The 27,205-nt window shown below is 42.1% G+C and overlaps 1 protein-coding gene across 1 annotated transcript in view; it reads right to left on the minus strand.

Moving 5' to 3' along the window:
• The window catches only part of HEBP1 (heme binding protein 1), a 37,592-nt gene extending 21,628 nt beyond the window's left edge, over positions 1 to 15,964 (minus strand). Inside the window, exon 1 of the mRNA XM_010858705.1 lies at positions 15,773 to 15,964. Coding sequence (XP_010857007.1) covers positions 15,773 to 15,850 — 78 coding nt within the window. The 5' untranslated portion in view covers positions 15,851 to 15,964. The remainder of the gene's footprint in view (positions 1 to 15,772) is intronic.
• Positions 15,965 to 27,205: the final 11,241 nt, after the last annotated feature.

The following is a 27,205-nucleotide window of genomic DNA, read 5'->3' on the forward strand; positions in this document are numbered from 1 at the left end:
CCTCTCTCCCCGCCTCTCCCTCTGCCTGGCGGATTCCCTTCCTTTCTCTGAGTGATGAACTCCTACTCATTCAACAGGTCTCAACCTAAAAAGTCACTTCCTTAGAGAGGATCCCAGTTTAAAACAGGTGCCCCATGATATTTTGCCTTTTGTTCTTGGAGTTCTCACGGCAAGAATACTGGAGTGGTTCTCCTTTTACACCTCCAGTGGACCGTGTTTTTTCAGAACTCTTCATTATGACCTGTCTGTCTTGGGTGGCCCTGTACAGCATGGCTCATAGATTCACTGAGTTATGCAAGCCCCTTCGCCATGACAAGGCTCTGATCCCTGAAGGGGATTCGTCTCACTGAAAAAGACCCTGATGTTGAGAAAGACTGAAGGCAAAAGCAGAAGGTGGCGACAGAGGACGAGATGGTTAGATAGCATCACTGACTCAATGGACATGAATCTGAGCAAACTCTGGGAGATGGTGAAGGACAGGGAAGCCTGGCGTGCTGCAGGCCATGGGGTCACAAAGAGTCCAACATGACTTGGCAACTGAGCAACACTGGAATATAATTACAATGGAAATTGTAATGGAATAATAACATGTTTAATTTCTACTGGCAACCATAAGCCCCATGGGGTCAGGGACTGTCTGCATTGTTTACCACTGTTATCTCTCAGCATCGAGGACCATGTCTTTAATATATATAGCAGGGTCTCTATAAGGATTTGTGGACAAGGAGGCTGTGGGGGGGTGAAACCTGGCTTTACTCTAATGACAAGGAATTCGGCAACCATAGATGGCTGGAGAGAGGAGCACTTAGCCTAACTATATGTGTCTTGGAAGAAGGCTGCATCACACTGTCTGAAGGAGGTTCTCCAACAGGTACCCCCTGTTTTCACAGCATCCGTGTCTACAACTTCTCACCTGAACTGCTGGATCACTACGAAAATTCAGGTTTGAGAGATAGATATTGTCCAACTATTCTGGTTCTCCAGGGAGCTGAATTTAAATAGGTTCTCTCTATTTCTGCAGAAAATAAAGCACCTAATTTAACACTGTTAGCACATTTGATTCTTCAAATTTAACACCTTCAGTGCATTTCCTTGCTACATGGAACAAAATAATGACCCTTCCTGGCCCCACATTCAGCTAGCTCATGCTCCCAGTTACTAGATGAGGATTTCAGCCAGTGGCCACAAACACCAGTTTTCAACATTCAGTGGGAACCACAGTCAAGTCCCAGACAGAGATGTTGAAAGAATGCCTCTTGCTATGAGATCTGCAAGGTCCTTTGCAAGGCTGGTTTTTCCCCTTGCCACTTTGTCAGGGAATGTTTAACAGGAGGATTCCTACGTGCTGTTTCTCATAAATCCTCTGTTCCTTATCAGTTTCTGTTGTCAGAAACTAGTGGAACAGCAAGCTGCTCCCAGGACTGAGGTCATTATGTGTGACAGGCCTGAATCTCCTTCAGTAAACATTCTCTTTACGACAAAACTGCTTAGTCGCGATCCCCTTTCTTGAGATGTAGATTGTCTCCTGACCTTGTGACCATTATTAATCCCTTGTTCCCTTGGTAATGGTTGCTATATGTTTGGTTTTCTGATCTTTATCATTGTGGAAAGAAATTTCTTGAACAACAGCCTATATATACTCACAGAAAGATCATTAAAGCACCTTTGCCCCATCAGAGTTTGGGTCCCCGTGTCTTTCTTTCTTTCTTCCTCTCTCTCTCTCCCTCCCTCCGGCTCTCTTTTACTTTCTTATCATCAACTCTGGACCACCAGGTTCTGGTCCATTAAAGGACCCCAACAAGTGGCGCCCAGAACAGGGACACTGGCATACATGGCTTTTTGGACAGAGTGACTCCAGGCTTATTGAGGTCAGGACCTATTGAGGTCGGTAAGTACTAAGACATGGGTCAAACGGCTAGAAAGCCCCATTATTTCTCTGCTTTACTTCACCATTTGTTTAAAGCTCACGGACTTTTGGTTCGTGCCAATGAATAGAGGTTTGCTTTCAAACAGCGGTTAAATGTAATCCTTGGTTCCCTGATAGGGGCATTTTGATTTACAAATTTGGCACCAAGTCAAAGAAAATGTTGAATGAGTCACCAGGCAGGAAAAAAATATTCCAGTTGATTTCTGGCCCCTATGGGCTCACATTAAAGCTATAATTCTGCCATTTCAAGGTAAATTCTAGGCTTCACGATATTTGACAACAGACAGAACACGAATTGCATGAATATGAATTAGATGATGAAACTTTACAAAAGGCCCAATTAGAACAACATAAAATATTTCAAAAGTTTCCTCCTAGCCCTGCCCCGGCTGCTCCAAATGCTCCTCCTCTGCCAGCAGGCACGAATCCAGAAGTCTTTCCTTTTTTAGAACCTAATGATTCTAGTAACGACTCTCCTAAGACGTTTTTTGACACCAGAACTGGCAATGCTCGAGCTGGCACTCCCCAAAACCAAATTATTTTTGAAATGTTAACTGGCACTAAACAATTTGATACCATAGAAGCTCAAACACAGTGCCCTCCCTTATTGCATCAACAATTAAAAACAGTAGCCTTTGAAGCTTGGGATGGAATTACTCCTCAAGGAGAACCTACAGGTAGCTACACTAAAATATTACAAGGACTTAATGAAAGTTACGCTGATTTTTAAGCTAGATTAGAAACTGCTATTTCCCGTACTGTAATTGGAGAAGAAACCAAAAAACAGCTAGAAGAAATTACTTGCTTATGAAAATACAAATCAGAAATGTCAAAAAGCTATCTTTCCAATTCATGAGACTGGGACTATTAATGATTATTTGAAGGCTTGTTGCAATCTAAGATCAGAAACTTAAAAGATGCAAATGCTAGCTGAGACAATGGCTGCTACCTTTAAAAAGGAAAATGAAAGATGCTTTACATGTGGAGATAAATACCACTTAAAAAGGGACTGCCCTAAGAAGGCTAATAAAAAACCTACAAAAATTTGCCCTTGCTGCCATAGAGGAGTGCATTGGGCCAAAGATTGTAAATCTAAATTTGATATTGAAAGAAAACCTATTCCAGGAAACTTCAGGCAGGGGACCCCCCAGGTCCCCTTCAACAAAAACCAGGGGCAAATTCTATCTTTTCCCTCAAACCCTCAACATCACTGCTGTCGATATACCAGCCTTAAATGACTTTTTCCTTTACCCTCAAGCAGTCCCTTCTAAAATACCTACCGGACTTTTTGGACCCCTGCCCCCACAAACCTTCAGCCTTTTACTTGGCCAGTCTAGTTTGACTTCTAAAGGAATTACTATTCACCCTGGAATAATTGATTCAGATTACAAAGGGCAGATTCAAATTATGATGTCATCGCACATTCTATGAAAATTCAAAAAGGGGGACAAAATTGCTCAATTACTTCTTTTACCTTACATTTCTATTAACTACTCTAAAAATATACAGACAGGCAGATTCGGCGGTGGAGATCAAAAACAATCCTTATGGACATCATTGGTATCTGAATATGCCCAATATGCCCAAAGATTTTCTGGTCTTCTCAAACACTGGATCTAATATTACTATTATTTCCAAACATTTATGGCCCAAATCCTGGCCTATACAAAAAATCTTTTGCCAAACTGCAGGAATTTCTCAAACCAAAGAACAAGAAATTTATCAAAATGTTCAAATCTACCCATATGAAGGACCAAAAGGCCAGCCTGCAACATTAAAACCTTATGTAATAGATGTACCCCTTAATCTAACAGAAAGAGACTTATGCAATGACAAACTCAGATATACATTCCACATTTTTCCTAAGGGCCACTGCTCATTTAACAAATAAAGCAATTATTAAAATAACTTGGAAGAATGAAGAACCTATTTGGACACAGCAATAGCCCCTTACGAAAGAAAAATTACAGTCTACTAAAGAACTTCAGTTCAGTTCAGTTCAGTTCAGTCACTCAGTCATGTCCGACTCTTTGCAACCCCATGAACTGCACCACGCCAGGCCTCCCTGTCCATCACCAACTCCCAGAGTTCACTCAAACTCATGTCTATCGAGTCAGTGATGCCATCCAGCCATCTTATCCTCTGTCACCCCCTTCTCCTCCTGCCCCCAAACCCTCCCAGCATTAGAGTCTTTTCTAATGAGTCAACTCTTCGCATGAGGTGGCCAAAGTATTGGAGTTTCAGCTTTAGCATCAGTCCTTCCAAAGAACACCCAGGACTGATCTCCTTTAGAATAGACTGGTTGGATCTCCCTGCAGTCCAGGGGACTCTCAAGAGTCTTCTCCAACACCACAGTTCAAAAGCATCAATTCCTCGGTGCTCAGCTTTCTTCACAGTCCAACTCTCACATCCATACATGACCACTGGAAAAAATATAGCCTTGACTAGATGGACCTTTGTTGGCAAAGTAATGTCTCTGCTTTTGAATATGCTATCTAGGTTGGTCCTAACTTTCCTTCCAAGGAGTAAGCGTCTTTTAATTTCATGGCTGCAATCACCATCTGCAGTGATTTAGGAGCCCAGAAAAATAAAGTCAGCCACTGTTTCCACTGTTTCCCCATCTATTTCCCATGAAGTGATGGGACCAGATGCCATGATCTTAGTTTTCTGAATGTTGAGCTTTAAGCCAACTTTTTCACTCTCCTCTTTCACTTTCATCAAGAGGCTTTTTAGTTCCTCTTCACTTTCTGCCATAAGGGTGGTGTCATCTGCATATCTGAGGTGATTGATATTTCTCTCAGCAATATTGATTCCAGCTTGTGCTTCTTCCAGCCCAGGGTTTCTCATGATGTACTCTGCATAGAGGTTAAATAAGCAGGGTGACAATATACAACCTTGACGTACTCCTTTTCCTATTTGGAACCAGTCTGTTGTTCCATGTCCAGTTCTAACTGTTGCTTCCTGACCTGCATACAGGTTTCTCAAGAGGCAGGTCAGGTGGTCTGGTATTCCCATCTCTTTCAGAATTTTCCATAGTTTCTTGTGATCCACATAGTCAAAGGCTTTGGCATAGTCAATAAAGCAGAAATAGATGTTTTTCTGGAACTCTCTTGCTTTTTTGACGATCCAATGGATGTTGGAAATTTGATCTCTGGTTCCTCTGCCTTTTATAAAACCAGCTTGAATATCTGGAAGTTCACGGTTCACATATTGCTGAAGCCGGGCTTGGAGAATTTTGAGCATTACTTTACTAGCGTGTGAGATGAATGCAATTGTGCAGTAGTTTGAGCATTCTTTGGCATTGCCTTTCTTTGGGATTGGAATGAAAACTGACCTTTTCCAGTCCTGTGGCCCCTGCTGAGTTTTCCAAATTTGCTGGCATATTGAGTGCAGCACTTTCACAGCATCATCTTTCAGGATTTGAAATAGCTCCACTGGAATTCCATCACCTCCACTAGCTTTGTCGTAGTGATGCTTTCTAAGGCCTACTTGACTTCACATTCCAGGATGTCTGGCTCTAGGTTAGTGATCACACCATCATGATTATCTGGGTCATGAAGATCTTTTTTGTACAGTTCTTCTGTGTATTCTTGCCACCTCTTCTTAATATTTTCTGCTTCCGTTAGGTCCATACCATTTCTGTCCTTTATCGAGCCCATCTTTGCATGAAATCTTCCCTTGGTATCTCTAATTTTCTTGAAGAGATCTCTAGTCTTTCCCATTCTGTTGTTTTCGTCTATTTCTTTGCACTGATCGCTGAGGAAGGCTTTCTTATCTCTCCTTGCTATTCTTTGGAACTCTGCATTCAGCTGCTTATATCTTTCCTTTTCTCCTTTGCTTTTCATCACTTCTCTTCTTTTCACAGCTATTTGTAAGGCCTCCCCAGACAGCCATTTTGCTTTTTTGCATTTCTTTTCCATGGGGATGGTCTTGATCCCTGTCTCCTGTCCAATGTCACGAACCTCCGTCCATAGTTCATCAGGCACTCTATCTATCAGATCTAGTCCGTTAAATCTACTTCTCACTTCCACTGTATAATCATAAGGAATTTGATTTAGGTCATACCTGGATCATTCAGGTATCTAGTGCTTTTCCCTACTTTCTTCGATTTAAGTCTGAATTTGGCAATAAGGCATTCATGATCTGAGCTACAGTCAGCTCCCGGTCTTGTTGTTGCTGACTGTATAGAGCTTCTCCATCTTTGGCTGCAAAGAATATAATCAATCAGATTTCAGTATTGGCCATCTGGTGATGTCCATGTATAGAGTCTTCTCTTGTGTTGTTGGACGAGGGTGTTTGTTATGACCAGTGCGTTCTCTTGGCAAAACTCTATTAGCCTTTGCCCTGCTTCATTCCGTATTCCAAGGCCAAATTTGCCTGTTACTCCAGGTGTTTCTTGATTTCCTACTTTTGCATTCCAGTCCCCTATAATGAAAAGGACATCTTTTTTTGGGTGTTAGTTCTAAAAGGTCTTGTAGGTCTTCATAGAACCATTCAACTTCAGCTTCTTCAGCGTTACTGGTTATAGACACACAATTAGAATTAAAACATATTGAGGAATCTTGCTCTCCTTGGAATTCTCCTATTTTTGTTATAAAAAAGAACTCTAACAAATGGCATCTCTTAACAGACCTTAGAAAAGTTAATGCATCTATGAAACTTATGGGTGCATTACAACCAGGGATCCCATCACCTACTACTATTCCTCAAAATTGGCACATTATTATTACTGATTTACAAGATTGCCTTTTTAATATACCTTTACATCCTTTAGACTGGGAGAAATTCACTTTCTCTCTCCCTTATCCTAATCATATCAGGCCTCATAAAAGATTTCAATAGACTGTGTTACCTCAAGGTATGCTTAACATTCCTACTATTTGTCAAAATTTTGTAGCCAAGACTTAACATCCAATGTGACAGCAATTCCCTCATTCATATATCATTAATAATATACTGTAACTACAAAAAGGAGAAATGATATTTTTGACACTGAATGGCCATGATATTCTTTAGACTCCAGAGAAAACTGATTAAAATAAAATCTTTTTTGAAATGCAAAACCGGTTCTTCTTACGCATGCAGTTAGGAAAAGGTTAACTTGTTAAAATACTTTTTTGGAACTCCAATTCTGCCTGGGAAACAAAAACAGGCCTAAGAAAAAACCTGAAGTTAACTCTTATCATGTCCTTGGGATACACAGCCCACTCTACCTAGGACTCCAGCCATAAACAAATTGGTGGAACTCAAAAAAAAAAAAAAAAATTTTTAAATTTCAAGCAGAAAACTATGCCTGTCTATCTAAAATTATCTATGTCTCACTATAAGTCTTTGTTTTTGGATAATATGAAATTAATGAGCTCCATTTAAATTTAAATTCACGTGAACTGAAAAATATTCAATATTAAGAATAATGTTTATTTAAATATACATATAATTGTTTGCTAATCTAATTAAGACATGTCTTAAGTCATCAACATTATGTAATACTTTTATTATGCCTAGGTTTAAGGTAAACTAAATTTGTCAACAAAAAGGTAACTCTTTATATATATAAATATGTAAATAAGATGAGAATTTTTAGATAAAAACTCTATTAAAAATAATTATATTTTAGAAATGATAAACTAAATGATAAAAGTTTATTAAATAGCTAGGTCATTTCCAAATAAAGTAAGATTTTAAAACATTAATTACTGAACACTAACTTCCTTACAAAAAGTTTTTCTTACAGAAAAACTAGAGATTTTAAACTATTTATAAATATATATATTTATAATATATTCACCAATCTATAAAATGCTAACATACAAGACACTTGTTGCTAAAGAAAAGATATATGCTTTTAATAAAAAGATATAAGAAATGGCAAATAAAATGATAAATACAAAAATATAAAAAAGGTTTATGACAAATGAAAGAAAATTTTATGGAAAATGGATGTAACTCATTGCCCTTAACTTTCTTCCTCTTCCTTCTTACGTCTCAATTGATACAAATTCTTCTTTTATACGGGCCACACCTCTCAGAGGTGAAACTATACGACATTTAATAACCCACCTGATAGCTTACTTTCCAATAATGAGAACACCTAATTCTATAAAAACAGACAATGGCCCTGCCTATTTTCTAAACAATTCAAACAATTTTTACATTCATTCTCTATTAAACAGATTATAATCATTCCTTATAATCCACAAACACAAGACATAATTAAACAAATACATTACGCACTAAAACTACAAATAAAAAATTAAATAAAGGGAATACACAAGAACATTTTTATCTTCCTTATCCAGAGGAGACTTTACTAGATTCCAACGCAATATATTCTTTAAGCCTATAACTATTGTTAATATAGCTTTATTTCTGTTTCTGGTCTGTAAGATTCTTAAAATAACATCAACTTCAGTGCCTGTTTCACAATACAAAACAAAAACAACATAAAAATTATACCATTTGCCAAATAAGTTATTTGTTCCTAAGAGTATCAAAAGTGCAAAATATTCACCTTCTTTTCAGGTCTGTCTTAAAAGTATAATCATCTTCCTTAACACACTGAACAGAGAGATTCAACAGCTGCCAGGCTGCCTTTCTTTTCCGGGGACAAGGTCAGGTATTTGGATGTGAGCAGCATTCATATGTCAAGTTGTTCTGCATCAGCTTGTCAGTAATTTCACTTAGGAAAAATGTTTGAGTGTTTGCTCCTAATCCTTAGCCCCAAATAACACAAACCACTTAAAACACAGTCAGATCCCATTTCTTTTTATATCAGGAAAAATGTATGTACTCAATGAGGAGGAAATCAACTCATTACTTCAAAACCACAGCCAAATACCAGTCCCCAAACAGATCTCTAGATGATTTTTTTTTGGACTGAAATATTTCCTAGGAATGTTTTCATCATTATCATTTCCTTTCTTCCTATAACTATTGTTAATACAGCTTTATTTAATTTTTTTAAACGTACCACAAAGAGATATTTTGACAAAAGCAGAAAAACATCTCGAGACATTGAAGGACACCTCCCTTCCTTTGCCCATTTGGTATCAAGATGGGTTAACTAATCAATGGAAATCTAAAACTAATCTTACAGGGAAAGGGTATGCTTCTATTTCTCCAGATGGATCCAACGAACTCACATGGCTTCCTCTTCAGAAGATTCAACCTAGGGGGGCCCCCAGCATTCAAACTAGAGATGAAACAACAAAAACCCCAAGAGGAAGAAATTCCAATACAAGCCATGGCGGCTTTAAAAGTTTCCAAAAAATGCCGCACTTGACGTCATCGACCTCATGATCTCCCTACTTGGGGACAGATAAAAACCCTTACTAATCAAACTGAAAATCTGATTTCTCAACACGGAATGCCTCGGAATCCTGAAAATATTTTTGTCGCTATGCTTGCTTTTGCTTCCCCCGCTCAGGCTGACTTGATTGATCACGCTTATTGGGCTTATATACCTAACCTCCCCTTTTATTATAGGTTATAGAATGGACAGATATAGGACCAATCGTATCCACTAATGACTCAACACATATGTCCCCTCCTTGGAGCTTGGAGGAGCCCTCTCATCCTGAGGAAGAAGGAAGACTAATTAACATTTCTCTAGGTTATGAAATCCTTCCTTTATGCATGGGCCCAATAAAATTATGTATTAATGTTAATCGACAAACATGGGCTTTTGTCCTGCCTCCAAAAAAGGAAATTCCACACATTGCTTGGACTGTTTACTGCCCTGTCCTTTTATAAAAACCATGTTAATACTACCAAAACTCTAGGAAAAGGACAAAAGTTAAAATGTAAGGGGTTTACTTATAAAAACTTTAAATATACTCCTGTTTATTGAGATAAATGTCAAGGTAAATCAGAGAAATTAATGTTTATGGCCAATTTCACCATTGTTGATTGGGGACACCATGGTATGTGGGTATCTAACTGCTCAGATGATATTAACAGCACCATGTGTGACTATGCTACTCAAGTAGCATAGAAGACTACCAACAGTTCAATGAAACACTTCCATGAGAAGGACTCCTTGGCTGGCTTGACGGCGAAATGACACCTTCTCACCCTCAAATCGTCCTCGATAAACAGATTGGGCCTAATCAATGGGACATCTGGAAACTTGCTGAGAGCACTGAAGAACCTGGGACTTAGACTGGACATTTCACAGGGACCAATCATAGTCATAATAATTATTTATTTCGCTATAATCAATCATATTTCATACAAGCCTGTATTCCACTCCCTTTTGTTGTAGCTACAGGAAATTTACAATTCAATAAGACTTTACATTCTGTAACTTGTATAAATTGCAAATTATATACTTGTCTTAACTCTCCTGTTTCCTTAAGAAATGAATCCCTTTTGATTCTTCGATCTCGACATAGTCTGTGGTTACCAATAAATCTCCAGCGGCCCTGGGAAGCCTGGGAAGATCCCATGGCTGGACTTGCTTCCCGGTTACTTACGAAATTGCTCTGGCGATCTAAACAATTCATTGGATGGCTGATTTTTGGCATTTTGGGATTAACAGTTATTTGCACCACTGCTGCCGTCACTGGTGTTACTTTACAAACTTCAATTCAAACACATAATTTTATCCAAAATTGGACTAAAGATGCTCATACTATGTGGGCCACTCAGGTTCAGATAAATGAGGAAATTCAAGATGAAATACAGGAACTAAAAACAGCCATCAGATGGGTTTGGAGATCAATTAATAGATGTACAAAAACAGGTGATGCTAAAATGTGATTGGAATTCTACTCAATTTTGTGTTACTCCTGTTCAATTCAATAATAGTGCCTACAACTGGGAACAAATCAAATTTCATTTACAAAACATACATGATAATGCCTCTCTGAATGTACAATTATTAAAAAAAGAAATCTTTGAAACCTTTTCTAAAAATCTGCCCTCTTCCACTAATTTGAAAACTTTAGCTGAACAACTAGCTGATCAATTATCTGGGCTAGACCCACGAAGACGGTTTCAAAGCATTACTCACAACATCAGTTCTAGAACTGTAATTTTGGTGACTGTCTTAACAATTATATATGTCGTTTACTGTTGCCTTCATGCAAAAATTGTTAAAACTAAACAAACTCTAATGGTCAGAACCCTTTTTACAAATATTATAAATAAATAAGGGGGAATTGTCAGGGAATGTTTAACAGGAGGATTCCTACATGCTGTTTCTCACGAGTCCTTTGTTTCTTTTTAAGTGGGAAAGCACGCTGCTCCCAGGACTGAGGTCATTGTGTGAGACAGGCCTGAATCTCCTTCAGTGAACATTCTCTTTATGACAAAACTGCTTAGTCGCGATCCCCTTTCTTGAGATATGGATTGTCTCCTGACCTTGTGACCATTATTAATCCCTTGTTCCCTTGGTAATGGTTGCTATATGTTTGGTTTTCTGATCTTTATCATTGTCAAAAGAAATTTCTTGTACGACAGCCTATATATACTCACAGAAAGATCATTAAAGTACCTTTGCTTCATCAGAGCTTGGGTCCCTGTGTCTTTCTTTCTTCCTCTGTCTCCCTCCCTCCGGCTCTCTCTCTTTCACTTTCTTATCATCGACTCCGGACCACCAGGTTCTGGTCCATTAAAGGACCCCAACACCACCTGATGTGGTGGGTACACACGCTGATTTTGGAAGACAGCTTTCTCATTATAAGGGAATAACAATAACAATAATGATGATCAAGCTGAGTACTATGTGTCCTGTATTGTTTTAAACATTTTATGTGGATCCGTTCATTCAACCCTCCAACAACCCAGTGAAGTGTTCTCATCTTCATTTTCAGATGAAGCTGGAGCATACAAGGTTAAGCAACATGCCCAAGATACAGTGGCAAGAAGTGGAGCCAGGATTCCAAGCCAGGCAGTGGGGCCCTAACCAATGTGCACAGGCTGGAAACAAATCCCATAAAGATACCGGTTAGTAATATCAGTCCTGCACTGAGCACCCACAAGTCCCGCCCAAACCCACACAAAGAGGTGTAGGTCCTTCTCCCCCTCCAGGCAAGGCAGAAGGCACCTGATAAGGTCTGCAGCAGCCTGGGCCCCCAGCAGGTACCTGAAATCAGCCCTGAACATCTGGTTGAACCTAACCTCAAGCTACATGGGGCATACCATGTGCTCCATTCATTGACCCAGGACAGTGGACAACAGTTTCTGACTTAAGACTCTTTCCAAGGAGAGATCATTTAGAAAAAGATTATCTTCACAATAACACCCTGCAAGTGTATATATTTTTAAAAAGGGTTATAAGAGTCTTTGAATGTTTAATTCTCACACAAGGCACTGTCATTCTCATCTTACAGTTGAGGAATTTTAGGGTTCAGAGAGTTTGAGAGGTTAAGCAAAGTGAAGTGAAAGTTGCTCAGCTGTGTCCAGCTCTTTGCAACCCATTGACTATACAGTCCATGGAATTCTTCAGGCCAGAATACTAGAGTGGGTAGCCTTTCCCATCTCCAAGGGAACTTCCCAACCCAGAGATTGAACCCAGGTCTCCTGCAGTGCGGACGGATTCTTTACCAGCTGAGCCTGAGAGGTTAAGTAACTTACCCCAAATTACCTGTAAGAAAAGGAAAGTTAACAATCAAGTGCTAGGTACTCTGTTGCACAATTTATAATTGGGTCTCATTTAAATTTCAATACAATCTTATAAGATGTGAAGTATTTTTCCCCCCTCATCAGCATCAGAGGTTAAGCTACCCAGGACCATGAGCTAGTGAGAATGGAGTTGAGCTGAATTCTGACATAACAATATCACAACACTTGTAGGGTGTTTTAGTTTATAAATCATTTTCATGTTTCTCAAACAAATGTAAAATTTCTGTCAACTCTGGGAGTGGATGGAGGAGATATTTTCATACCCCTTCTAAGCTGCAGAAACTGAGGTTCATTCGGGTTAAATGATTTTCTTCGGCTTGATAATAACACCCTGTATGGCCCCATATTCTTTTTTTTTTAATTTAAACTTTTTATTTTCTATTGGGGTGTAGCAGATTAACAACACTGTGATAGCTTCAGGTGAACGGGAAGGGACTCAGCCATACATATACATGTATCCATTCTCCCCCAAACTCCCCTCCACGCTGCCACATAACATTGAGCAGAGCTCCCTGTGCTATACAGTGGGTCCTCGTTGGTTATCCATTTTAAATATGGCTGTCTGTACATATCCATCAAGGACTAACTATTCCTCTTCCTCATCCTTCTTGCAGACAACCATGTTTGTTCTCTAAGTCTGTGAGTCTCTTTCTGTTTTTTAAGTGCATTTGTATCATTTCATTTTAGGTTCCACATATAAGGGATGTCATATGATATTTCTCCTTCTCTGTCTGACTTACTTCACTCAGGATGGTAATCTCTAGGTCCACCCATGTCGCTATAAATTGGCCCCATATTCTTACCAAATGTTGAGGAAAGATGCGTATCAGGGAGGTGCATTTATGCCTGGAGACAACAAATCCGTGGCAGGTGACTCTGTACTGATAAACGGCTATTAAGGAAAAAGACTTTTGAACAGAGGCACCTTAACTCAAGGGATTGATTTCACAGATACTAAAAAAGCTGAAAGGGGCTTCCCAGGTGGTGCTAGTGGTGAAGAAAACCAGCCTGCCAATGCAAGACATGTAAGATGCAGGTTCGAGCCCTGGATAGGGAAGATCCTCTGGAGGAGGGCATGGCAACCCACTCCAGTATTCTTGTCTGGAGAATCCCATGGACAGAAGAGGCTGGTGGGTTACAGTCCACGGGGTTGCAGAGTCAGACACGACTGAACAACTTAGCAAAAGAGCTGAGAAGCCCACCAGGGAACAGTGAAGCAACCCAGAGGTTTGCAAGAACCCTACAGGGCTGTGGAGGGAGGGTGATCTGTTACCTGAGCTCAGATACCTGGGTCATGCGGTGAAACCTAGAAGCATGGTAACCTGGCCAGCAAGAGTTGGAGCCCCAGAGAAACTCCTGGTTCCAGAGACTTCATAGGGTGGAGAAGGAGAAAAGAAATACCCTGGTCTCTCCCTTCTTCCCATCCTCCTGTCTCCTTCTAGTGCTTTCTCCCAGGAGACCAAACCCTCAGCTTGCATTGCAAATAATCCTGTACCCCAAAGACAAAGTGAGCCCAATTCTATTACAGAAAGGAAAGATCTCTGCGAGGTTTAAGTAACAGGCGGATTCTTCAGTGACCCTGGAGGTCACTGGGCTGAGTCCACAGATGGGTGTGCACACGGGCGACATCCCATCAGACACCTCCTCCTGCCCACCTGATCTGCAATGTTTACAAACATTTTAACAGTTAAAACTGACACAGTTGCCCTACTCCAACTACAGCCTCAGCCTAACACTCTATAATCCTTCCTCCCCTTTCCTGCTTTTTTTTTTAATCACAGTACTGATCACCAAACAATACATGAAATATTTGACATTTAATTGGTCATTAGTCACTAAAACAGAAGCTCCACGAGGACAGGGATTTTTTCCAGTTTTGTTCACTATTTTACCTCACTGCCTGTAAGAGTACCTGACCCTCACTTGGCACTTAACAGTTATTTGTTGAATGAATAAATGTTATATCTAGAGATTTCACACAAAAGTCTGCGTTGCTAGTTTTCCTTAAAAACCTGGCAACCCTGGTTCACATCAATGTGTGACGTGTGTGCCCAGTCACTCAGTCGTATCTGACTCTCCAGCCCCACTGACTGCAGCCCACGAGGCTCTTCTGTCCATGGGATTCTCTCCAGGCAACAATACTGGAGTGGGTTGCCATTTCCTCCTCCAGGGAAATCTTCCTGACCCAGGGATGGAACCCACATCTCCCGCATCACCTGCGTTGGCAGGTGGATTCTTTACCACTGCATGACAACTGCCTGGAATCACTTTGTAGATGAGGACTTGAGTTCTCACTCCACGTAGCCTCAGCTTGCCTCAGTCTGTCATCCATTTTCATCATCAGATGCCTGGCTGCTTGTAGGCATCTGAAAAGGTCACCTTTGATAGATCTAAACTGCTCATTCTACATATGAGTAAGGAGACAGATATAGACAAAGGTACAGGCCTCTGGCTATTAGCTGCTTAAACAGTCCAGACTCTAGTTGAGGGTTTTGTGTGATGATCGTTGTAATGGGTACCTGGCCTTGGCCGCCCGGACAACACGGTTTTTTAACAAAAGCAGCACTGGGTGGGGAGCTGAGTTTCCAGCCAGGAGGAGCACAAAGTACCTGTCTGCAAGGAGCTTATCACCCAGTGGCAGATTCCTTGTTTTCCGGGAGCAGTCCAATCTGCCTGGGTGAGCACTGATGTCAATTTGGGGGAAAACTGCGATGATGCCTCACTCATCCTGTATTCTAGGCGCCCAGTTCTGGGAGTTCCATTGACCAACAAGACATTTCACAGCTCTGAGCCTGTGCACAGGCTCTTCTTGTTTCTGAGCATTCCTGCATACTCCCGAGGCCCAGCTGAGGGCACTTCCTCTGCGAGGGCCTCACCGTCACCCACTGGCAGAAGTGGACTGCTCCTTGCCAGGTGCTCCTGGCCTTCCACAGTTACCACCACGCGGCGCGGATCTTGTTCTTCTAAACTCCGCTCTCCACCGAGGACGGTTTGGGAGCTTCTTCAGGATAAGCACTTTTTCAGTCCTTCCTGCAACCGAAGACCTCGCAGTACACGAATATTCAGAATGTTTGTAATATATAGATGGACCAGGGCATTCAACAGGCGCAGCCCATCTCGTTAAGCTGGGATTCTCCCCTCAAACCCATCCTGTCTCTCTGTCCCCCCCTCCTCCCAGCTGAGCCCTCTTTCCGGTCCTCAACAGCCCTGTGGGCCTACCTTGCTCCCTTTGCTCAGGACCTGCCAAGGCCAGGTCTCTACGCTCCCGAACAGCGAGTTCTTGATCATGCCCAACATGGTGTCGCCGTGGTGCTCAGGACGCACGGGGAAACACGGGGTAGGGGGAAAGGGCTGGCGCAGCCGGCGCGACCAGGGATCCCGGGCGAGCGCGGGAGGGTGGGGCGCGGAGGATGGGCGTGGCCCTTATAGATGTGGCGCACTGGGCTCCGCCCCTCAGAACGCGCTCGGGGTGGAGGGAGGGCGGGGCGCGAATAGTGGAAGTGGCCAAGATGGGCGGGGCGTCTCGGCCTCCGCCCCTCGGAACGCGCTCGGAGAGGCGGGACGCGGCGAAAGGGGCGGAGCAGGGACTGCGCTCCACCTCCGGCTCCACCTCCGCCCGGCTTTCCGCCGGTATCCCGCGGGGGAACCGGTTTCTGCCAGTCCAAGCCTCCAGTATTGACTGACTTTTTTGCCTGGATACTGATGCTTCCCAGGGCGGGACTTAGGTAGAGGTGGTGAACACCTTCCCCCCACACCCCCAGTCTGTCCCCCCTTCGCGTCCTCTCTCTGGTACTTGGGCTGCAGACCTCCGGATTCCTCGCATGCTTTGCGGGGCCTCCACCCACCAGGCTCTGTACCCAGGAAGGTACTGTACCAGGTTCGCAGTCTTTGTAGCCCTCGCCCCTAGGGGCCCCCGACTGCCGCATCTCCACTGGTAGAGGTCCTAGTTTGCCCCCCACCTGTCCCCCTGCCCTTCCGCCTTCCATCCAGACGATTGAAAACGCATATTAACTAGATTTCTACTTATCACTTTCTTTATCCAACCCATTTTAGTCACAGATTCTACTTTAATTTCCCAAATCACAGCTTTTCGGATTTACTTCTTCTATTCAAAACATTCTAACCAATTTTATTACCATTTATCGAGTGTCTGCTGTCCCTACCAAATATTTTACAAACATTACCTCTCCTCATCACACCACTAAACGTCTTTTATAGTCATTTTACAAAGGAGGAACCCGAAGTTCAACATAATTACGATTTTTGCATATTTGCCCACTGGTTACACTGTCATCTGGGATTGTCAACCTAATTGTTTGCCTCCTCTATGCAGGCTTTTCTGAACCAAAACTGAGGAACCTCTTGCTGTGCCTGTATCTTGTAATGGAAGACCTTGAACCCGAGTGGGGCATTGGGAATCAATAACGGTGATACTAATGATCTCCAGTTTTATGGTAACATATTAACTTTATTACCTGTGGATAAAAAGGCTTACTTTTTGACAAATATTTGTTGATTGCTATAAAATAAGTGGCCGCTTAATTATTTTATATTTTCTTGACTTTTATAAGATGCCATTGATTATGAGGCATGTTATTTTACATCCCATTAACATAGAACACAAATGCTAACAAGTTAACTGTGATGTTCAGTTGATTTTACAGTATCCAGAGATACTAAAATGTGAAGTAGCGTGCAGCTTACAATTCATAAGAAATTGTATGTTGCTGTCAAGAGCCCCTGAGAGGGGCTGCTCATAGCCATGTCCTTTTGCTATAAATGAAGATCTTCAAGGGTAAAGATCTATTTTGCTTTAGCCTTTTCCTCACTCAGCACAGCCAGGGGTTGCATAATGATTGTCGAATGATTAACAAAGCTGGTCTTGATATTAGAGCTGATCATCTATTTTAGTTAATAAACTAGGTACAGTGAAAAGGGGCCTAATTCTTCATGTGGTCATGTAGCAAAAACATTTAGGAATCAGAAGACATCTGTTCAGAAGATTGCAGGCCTCAGTTTTTTAAAAAATATATTTATTTATTTATTTTTGACTGTGCCGAGTCTTTGTTGCTGCATGGGCTTCTCTCTGGTTGCGTGCACAGGCTTCTCGTTGCTATGGCTTGTCATGTTTCAGAGCTTGCTGGCTTCAGTAGTTGTGGCTCCTGAGATCTGGAGCACAGACTCAATAGTTGTTTCATATGGGCATGTGGGATACTCCCGGATCAGGGATCAAACCCATGTCTCCTGCACTGGCAGGTGAAATTCTTACCACCGAGCCACCAGGGAAGCCCCAGGCCTCAGTTTTGACATCTGCAAAGTTGGGGTTTTAATATCAACTCACAGTGCTGCTGGGTGGATTAAAAGAGCCTTGTCAGGTACTTAAAAGCGCTGTGTACATTGTTAAGGGCTAGAGTCTCTTCCTACCAACTCTGTCCCGACCCCCCATCCCCTCTCCCCCCTCCCCGCCTCCCTCCCTGCCATCTCACTCTTCCTGCCAGCCAGCGAGTTGGTTTTGCTACCAAGAACTGAACCTGGCTACTTCAAGACCGTACCAAAGTTAGATTGTAGTCTTAATAAAACAGCCCTGGCTTGGCTTGCTTTTTGATTGACTTAAGTTGATCAGCCCCTTACCTAAATGCCTGAGGGAAAAAAAGAGTCTCTCTTTGATGGAAAATATACTATCAGTAATCTCTACAGTTGTTACTTAAGCTACTGCTGCAATGACCATGCAAGTTAAAATCATGCCAAGTGATCTTAATATTTAATGGGAAAAATAACTGTTGCATGACCGTTAAAATGTGTTGGCAAAACATTCAAAATGCTTATTATCAGGAATGTATAGGGGAGCTTTAAAACCCTAATATTTAGTACAGTGTAATTTGAAACTTTAGAAACATTGAGAATTAACGTGTGTTATTTCATTGGTATAAAACACCAACAAAAATATCGCTTACACATTAAAAATATTGGCATTTTACTTAAATACTGATGATGAATATACTAACAATATACTAATATTGATGATGAATACCACCAGTAGCATCAATGCAATGAAAGCAGCCTCTCAACTGTGGCAGCTTTACTATGTGACAGTTATAACTTAGTTTCCCCTCCCCCCCAAGAGAAAAAGTTGCTTTGAATGTGCTGGTAAATCAAGTTTTTGAGCCATAAAAGCTGAGACTGAGAATTAGGCTCAGGACTGTTGTGTCCAGGGGAGAGATGTAGGTTGGAGAAATAGATAGGAAAGACATCAGCGTTTTTGGCTAGTCCCTGGCACCTTGGAAGTGATGAAATTGCCCCGTGGTGTATGTAGAACAAGAAAAGAGAGCCTAGGACAGGACACTGAGGGATACCAGTCTTCAAGGGGACAGGCGATGGGGGACAACTGTATAAGGAGGATGAGGGAACATGGGGACACGAGGGGGGGGCAATGCAGAGACCCAGTGAGCCAAGTCAGGAGAAGAGTATGTTCCTAGAGGAGTGATGGGCAGTGACGAACACTGCCAAGAATTCACAGAAAAAGGGTCTGGGAAGTGGCCACTGGATGTAGCAATAAGAATGCCTTTGACCTTGGCCAGAACAGTCATAGTGCAGGCTGCAGGGTGAAGACCCCAGGAGTGACTGGATGGTAAAAAAGTGGACACAACACAGTTAGGTTGTTAAAAGGAGAAGGAGAATACATAGCAGCTCGATGAAGAGATAGGGCCAAGATTTTTTTTTTTTTTAACATGGGGAAATACTGAAGTGAGCTTTAATTTGAAAGGAAGGAGCTGGGAAGAAGGAAGATGTTAAAGATTCAGGAGCAAGATAGTTGACTGATTGATGTTCCTGAGAAGTTAAAAACAAATGTGAGTCAGAACATGAGAGGTTAGATATATATTTCTTTCTTTTTAAAAATATTTATTTATTTGGCTGTGCTGGGTCTTAGTTGTGGCATGTGGGATCTAGTTCCCTGATTAACAATCAAACCTGAGCACCCTGCATTGGGAGTGTGGAGTCTCAGCCACTGGACCATGAGGCAAGTGCCTAGATATATTGTTCATCATAAAAAGAGGGAAAGAGAGACTGATCCTGAGTAGTGTACAGACTTCAGTAGGTTGGAAGTGGAAAGTTTGGGGAGCTCGTGTTGGAAGGCATTCATTTTCTCTGTGAAATTGGTTATGGTGATGATGAAACAGGTAGCAGTTAGAACAGATATGGACTGACTGTTCTTTCCATATCAGCAAAGCATAGGCAAATTAAATAATAACTGACAATAAGGCATCAGAATATTGTTGTTTATAATATTAAGCCTAGAATTTATTGCCAAGGTGATAGGGATCCATCTCACTAAGATTTTTACATTTTACATGGTTAAATAATTAGTATTCCTGCCTGACATTGGCAGAATGTCTTCTGATGTAACCAAGGCTCTTGGAGAGTGAGAATGTGAGACTTAAGGAGGAGGGAGCTCCCACCGTGTACCTGGTGTTGATTATGGACGCGGTCTAGCCTTCTGGAGACACCCACTCCCTGCTCATCACAGTAGCGGTGGTTTCACCTCTGCCTCCTCTTAGAGCCCAGCATACAATCAGCACTACACACATCAGTTCTCCAGGGAATCACCTCCTTTCATTTTTCCTTCCAAATTACAAGATGCAAGTCATCTCCTTTAATTCTCAATTCTTCTTAAGGTATGATTTGCTTAGTCTCAAATTCATTTCACATACTTTCGTTGATTTATTTTAAAAATTGAAGTATAGTTGATTTACAATGTTGTGTTAGTTTCAGGTATACAGCAGAGGGTTATACATGTATATATGTATCTGTTTTCATCTTCACATTCTTTTCTGTTATAGGTTATTATAAGATATTGAATATAGATTCCTGTGTTACTGACAGTAGGTCCTTGTGTGTATGTGTTAATCCCAAACTCCTAATTTATCCCTCCCCACACCTCCCCCTTTGGTAAGTATAAATTTGTTTTCTAAGTCTGTGGGTCTGTTTCTGTTTTGTAAATAAGTTCTCACTTTTTAGATACAGATGCGTTACTTCACTTTCTCTGACTTAACTTCACTTAGTATAATCTCTAGGCTCATCCATGTTGCTGCAAATAGCAATTTTTCTCTTATGTTTTTCAAGTTTTCTTTTACAGCTGAGGAGCATTCCATTGTGTATATATATATTAATAGTGCATATTCTTTATCTATTCATCTACTGATGGACACTTAGGTTGCTTCCATGCCTTGGCTTTTGTAAATAATGTTGCGATAAACATTGGGGTGCATGTATCTTTTCAAGTTAGAGTTTCCATCTTTTTTGGATATATGCCCTGGAGTGGGATTGCTGGATCACATAGTAGCTCCGTGTTTAGTTTTTTAAGGAACCTTCAAACTGTCCTCCATAGTGGCTGCGCTAATTTACATTCCCACCAGCAGTGTAACAAGGTTCCCTTTTCTCCTCACCGTCACCAGCATTTATTAGTTATAGACTCTTTGATGATGGTAATTCTGACTGGTGTGAGGTAGTACCTCATTGTAGTTTTGATTTGCACTTCTCTAATAATTAACAATATTGAGCATCTTTTCGATGTGCCTATTGGCCATCTGTAATATATGTTTATTTAATACCTATTATGTTCTCAGGTAGGCTCTGGGGTTCTAAACTGTAGCAGTGAGCAAAACAGACAAAAGTCCTTACTTTCTTGGAGTTTGCATTTCAATAGGAGAGACAGGCAATAAATAAATACCCTGTTCTTGTTGTTATTGTTGTTTAGTCAGTAAGTCATGTCTGACTCTTTGCGACCCCATGGACTGTAACCTGCCAGGCTCCTCTGTCCGTGGAATTTTCCAGGAAAGAATACTGGAGTGGTTTGCCATTTCCTCCTCCTGGGGATCTTCCCGACTCAGGGATTGAACCTGTGTCTCCTGCTGTGGCAGGCAGATTCTTTAGTGCTGAGCCACCAGAGAAGCCCAAATAACTACACTAATAAATATAAAGTAGATCAAGGTCTGTGTGAGTGTGTGTAGACACTGGTGTGCCAGTGTGTACTACTTCAAATGGAGAGGTGACCTTTGAACCCAGACCTGAAGAAATGAGGGCATTATCAAGGAGATAACTGGGGGAGAAGTTTTGACATCACTGAGAAGAGCACGTGCAAAGGTCCTGTGGTGGGAGGGTATCCAGAACGTTGAGGAAAATGAAGAGGCCAGTGCGACTGGAGAAGGGGAGAAGGTATTGGCAAGAAGAGCTCAGACTGGACCCTGGAGCCAAGCTGCCTAGGTTCAAGGCCCAGCTTCACTGCTTATGAGCTGAATGACTTTGGACAAGTTATTTGTCTTTTCTGTGCTTCAAGGTTATCATCTATAAAATGAGGATAACAATAATATCTTCCTTGTAGGCTTCTTCCTAGAGTGAATAATTACAAAGCACTCAGAACGGTGCCTGGCACATTGTGAGTTGAGGAAGATCTGTGTAGATCTGTGTCTTATGTTGGTTCATTTCTCCAGCGAGTTCTGGCAAATACAGATGGGGTGCAGGGCAGATCAGGTAGGACATGGTGGGTGTGAAAGGAGAACAAGCATGGAGTTGGTATTGCTAAGAGAGCTCTCTAGTATATGCTGCAGAATCAAGTTCTCTAAAATGGAGCCGGGGTAGGGCAGCAAAGGAGACACAGATGCAAAGAACAGACTTCTGGACTCAGTGGGAAGAAAGGGTGGGATGATTTGAGAGAATAGTATTGAAACATACATATTACCATATGTAAAATAGATAACCAGTGTGAGTTTCAAGTATGGTGCAGGGAACCCAAAGCCTGTGCTCTGAGGCAATCTGGAGGGATAGGGTGGGGAGGGCTGTGGGAGGGGGGTTCAGGATGACGGGGACATATGTATGCCTGTGGCCGGTTTATACTGATGTATAGCAAAAGCCATCACAATATTGTAATTATCCTTCAAATGAAATATATAAATTAAAAAAAATAAAATGGAGCAAGAGGCCATCGAGGGAGTATGATTTATGTATGTCAGCCTGGATGGGAATCTGGCCTTTTGATCACTTATTTTCAATGCAGGCATCCAGAATATCTGCAGAATTTTCCAGAAGCTCAAGATACTTACCAATCCTTTCCCTAAAGCAGCTGAGACAGTCTGCCCACTTATTAGACCCGTACCCCTAGAACAGCCTGCGACAGCCTATCCCTCAGGACAAATACTTCTTTTTTTATGTCAGACTGGCTTTGTGGCTTTTGCCTCAATCGGCCCCTGCGGCTTTCTTTTTCCCAGAACACTCTTTCAGTTTGACTCAAATCTGTGTTTCTTGAATTACAGTTCTTAAGGCCCCCCAAATAAATGTTCTTCTTATCTGCAGCTTTCTGTGGGTTTTGTTTTGGGGGTGAGGTTCACCTAGATCATTCATCATAAGGACTTTGGCTTTATTTTGAGCAAGTAGAGAAAACACTGGTGGGATGAAAAAGGTCTCCCTTGCTACTATGTTGTTGAACACAGGTGGTGGGGACAAGGGCTGATGCAGAGAGACCAGGCAGCTGGCCCTGGAGTTGATGCAGAGAGAGATACTGATGCTCAGACAAAGGTGGGAGCTGTGGGATGGTGAGAAATGGTTTTGCTCTGGATGAACTTGAAGGAACAACTAACAGGATTTTGCTGGTGCACTGGGCTGTGAGATGTTGAGGAAGTGTTTAGCCTGAGCAGCTGGGAGAATGAAGAACCTTAAAAATCCAGCAGGGGGACTTCCCTAGTGGTTCAGAGGTTAAGAACCCACCTGTCAATGCAGGGGACATGGGTTCAGTTTCTGGTCCGGGAAGATTCCGTATGCCACAGAGCAACTAAGCCCATCAGTCAGTCAGTTCAGTAGCTCAGTCATGTCCGACTCTTTGCGACCCCATGGACTGCAGCACGCCAGGCTTCTCTGACCATCACCAACTCCTGGAGCTTGTTCAAACTCATGTCCATCAAGTCGGTGATACCATCCAACCATCTCATTCTCTGTCGTCCCCTTCTCCTCTTGCCTTCAATCTTTCCCAGCATCAGGGTCTTTTCCAGTGAGTTAATTCTTTGCATCAGGTGGCCAAAGTATTGGAGTTTCAGCTTCAGCATCAGTCCTTCCAATGAATATTCAGGACTGATTTCCTTTAGGACTGACTGATTTGATCTCCTTGCAGTCCAAGGGGCTCTCAAGAGTCTTCTCCAACACAATTCAGAAGCATCAATTCTTCGGCACCTGTGCACTGCAGCTAAGCCTGTGCACTGCAGCCATTGAGCCCGTGCCCTAGAGTCTGTGCTCTGCAACAAGAGAAGCCACTGCAATGAGAAACTTGCACACTGCAACTAGAAAGCCCGTGTGCAGCAACAAAGACCCAGTGCAGCCAAAAACAAGTAAATAAGTTGGAAAAAAGCTAGCAGGTAGGACAGCAGTGGTGGGGGGAGGGGGGGTGGATCTTTATGGTCATTCCTCAGGACTGGGTGTTGATGCTGTCTGTCCATCTGCCTCTGTGAATTCTCCTTTGCTTCATATACTCACCTCCAGGTTCCAATTGTTCAAATGAGGACAAAGAGTCAGGAGTTTTTAGCTATAGTAAAGTCTAAATTCAGACTTAAAAATGACACATTTTTTCCAGCCTCCGCTCTTACATCAGCATCACATTTTGACAGTGTTCTGACCTCTGGTTCCCTAGAGTCATGGCTTCTCAAGCGATGTCCTTTCCCACTGCAATTTCTGCTTTACATTTGTTTGTCAGAGTTGCCCATGTGAGCAGTTTTCCCCAACAAAACCATCTGTACCAGAAGGGCATTCAAGCCTTTAAAGCAGCATACACACACACACACACATACATACACACACACACACAACTACAGTGTCCGTAGTGAGTCTTTTCTGTATCTACCATTCCTGATAATGGTATTTAATTTTTAATTACTTTTTTTGTTGGACTATAATTGCTTTACAGTGTTGTATTAGTTTCTGCTGTACAACAAAGTGAATCAGCTATATATATATATATCCCTCCTGAAGCCTCCCTCCCACCTGCCCCATCCCACCCCTCTAGGTCATCACAGAGCACCGAGCTGAGCTCCCTGTGCTATACAGCTTCTTCCCACTGGCTAGCTATTTTACATGGTTATATATATATATATGTATATATGTGTGTTATATATATATTGCTACTCTCCCAATTCATCCCACCCCCAGCTTCCCCCACTGTGCTCACATATTGGTTCTCTACATCTGCTTCTCTATTCCTGCCCTGCGAGTAGGTATTTTACAGTCAAATCTCAGCATTTAATCTCTTCTCTACATCAGTGGTCATAGCAAGAGCTCTTGGTCTTGTGTAGCTCAGCCCTGAGGTAATGACTGAGAAGGCCTATCCACGACACACCCACATTTTATGTGTTTGGCCCCTGATTTGGTGGTGCAGGTTTTGGGTTGGTCAAAAGGTCGTTTGGGTAAACCTGAATGAACTTTTTGGCCAAGTTAAAGCTTTTTTCCTGTCCTGAGCAGGCGTGGCCTAGGACTTTGGCTCTCTCGTGAACTCTGCCTGAGATCTCATCCTCACTCAGCAGTGAGATTTCAGAGTCTGGAGAGACCACAGCAGGGCCATGACCTGCTGCAGAAGGAGGTGACGTGTACATGGGAGGAAGTGAGGACCCAATAGTCAACAAAAATTGGTGAGCTTGACGTGCCAGGTGCTGGACTAGAATCACGATCTTGCATGTGTGTTCATGATGCTTCTCCATCATGGAATTTCATGCTTCTAAGGATTGGTGAGAATTTATGATCCCTGCTCATAGACCGAAAGAAACTTACAAGACATACCAACATTATATGGACTCTCTTTGGAGCTTGATTTAAACAAACTAAAGTTAAAATTTTTTTTTTCCAAATAACCCAGAAAATTGAACCCAGGAATTATTGTCTGTGTTGTTGGGTGTAAATGAATGTGTTTATAGTTAAAGGGTTCCTTTGATGAGGAGTAAGATACTTGGTGGTGGTGGTGGTTAGTCACTAAGTTGTGTCCAACTCTTTGTGACCCCATGGATTGTAGCCCGCCAGGCCCCTCTGTGGGATTTCCCGGGCAAGAATGCTGGAGTGGGTTGCCATTTCATTCTCCAAGGGATCTTCCCCACCCAGGGATCAAACCCACATCTCCTGCATCACAGGTGTATTCTTTATTTCCGCTGAGCCACCACGGAAACCTACTCACATGCTCTCAAGTATCTTTCCTCAAAGTGTAACAGTGCAGTGGAGAAACTGGACAATACCTCTCCTAGATCATAATTGACCACAATTAATATAACCAACATGGGACAGCATGCCTCTGGATCAATACCCTGAGAACAGAAAATCACCCCTGGGTCATTCATCCCAGCCATAGATTTATCGCCTGAATCTAACCATAAAGACAACAGAAACCACATAGATACAAATTCTATGAAATTACTAACCTGTATTCTTTAAAAATGCCAGTATCTTAAAAGACAAGTGAAGCCTGAAGAATTGATCCAGGTTGAAGGAGACTAAGAGCTTCCCCAGTGGCTCAGTAGGTAAAGAATCTGCCTGCAAAGGCAGGAGATGCAAGAGACGCAGGTTTGATCCCTGGGTTGGGAAGATCCCCTGGAGAAGAAAATGGCACCCCACCCCAGTATTCTTACCTGGAGAATCCCATGGACAGAGGAGGGGTACAGCCCAAAGGGTTGCAAAGAGTTGAACATGACCAAGTGACTATGCATGAAGTGTCTGCGATTGTGGACTGGACCTTGGTCTAGAAAAAAAAAAGCTATAAAGAAAGTACTGGAATAATCATTTGCATTGGAATGAGGACTGCAGATTAGATAGATGTACCAGCATTGGAGATCCCCATATTGATGACTGTATTGTGGTTGTGTAAGAGAACATTCTTGTTCTTAGGAAATATACACAGAGAATTTAAGGGGTAAAGAGGGCACGATCTGTGTAAACTGTGATGGAATGGTGCAGAGGTGAGTTATAGTATGTACACACACACACACAGTCTCTTTCTCTTCTAATATTTTAGTGTCCTCGTCCTAGTTAAGTATCCTCCACCTGTACTCATCTTCTCTGCACTCCTCAAGAAGGGAATCTTGTTCGAGATCAGATCCCTCTTCCTTTGCTTGGAATATTTGTCTGCTCAGGAGTTCACTTGGTTGGCTCCTCCTCCTCTCACCTCTTGGCTCACCTTTTCAGAAAGACTTTGCTTGATGGAACCTGAACTGTTCCATCTCCCACAAAGCCCTTATTACTATCTAAACATATAGGATTCATTTTTATACTTCTTTTTTCTTTTGTCTGCCCCCTTTTACTAGAATGTACACAGCATGAGAAGAGGCACCTTGATCAGGACTCTGTTCCCCAGTAACTAGAATAGCGCCAGAAACCTAGGTTCTCCATATGCGCTTGTTGAATGAGTGAAGGTGGGCTGGGGTGAGAAAAGCTGGCAACATGAACATGATTATTGGAGAGACTGTGAGTATGTGTCCATGCGTGTGCTGATGTCTAGCATTCTCTCCTATACCAAGTACTTTTATTATTATTATTTAAATTAGTTTTTACTTTTTGGCTGTGCCACGAGGCATATGGGTTCTTAGCTCCTCAACCAGGAGTTGAACTCGGTACCCCCTGCATTGAAAGCTCAGAATC

The sequence above is a fragment of the Bison bison genome, unplaced genomic scaffold (assembly GCF_000754665.1).
Source record: "Bison bison bison isolate TAMUID 2011002044 unplaced genomic scaffold, Bison_UMD1.0 scf7180017864390, whole genome shotgun sequence".
NCBI lineage: Eukaryota > Metazoa > Chordata > Mammalia > Artiodactyla > Bovidae > Bison > Bison bison.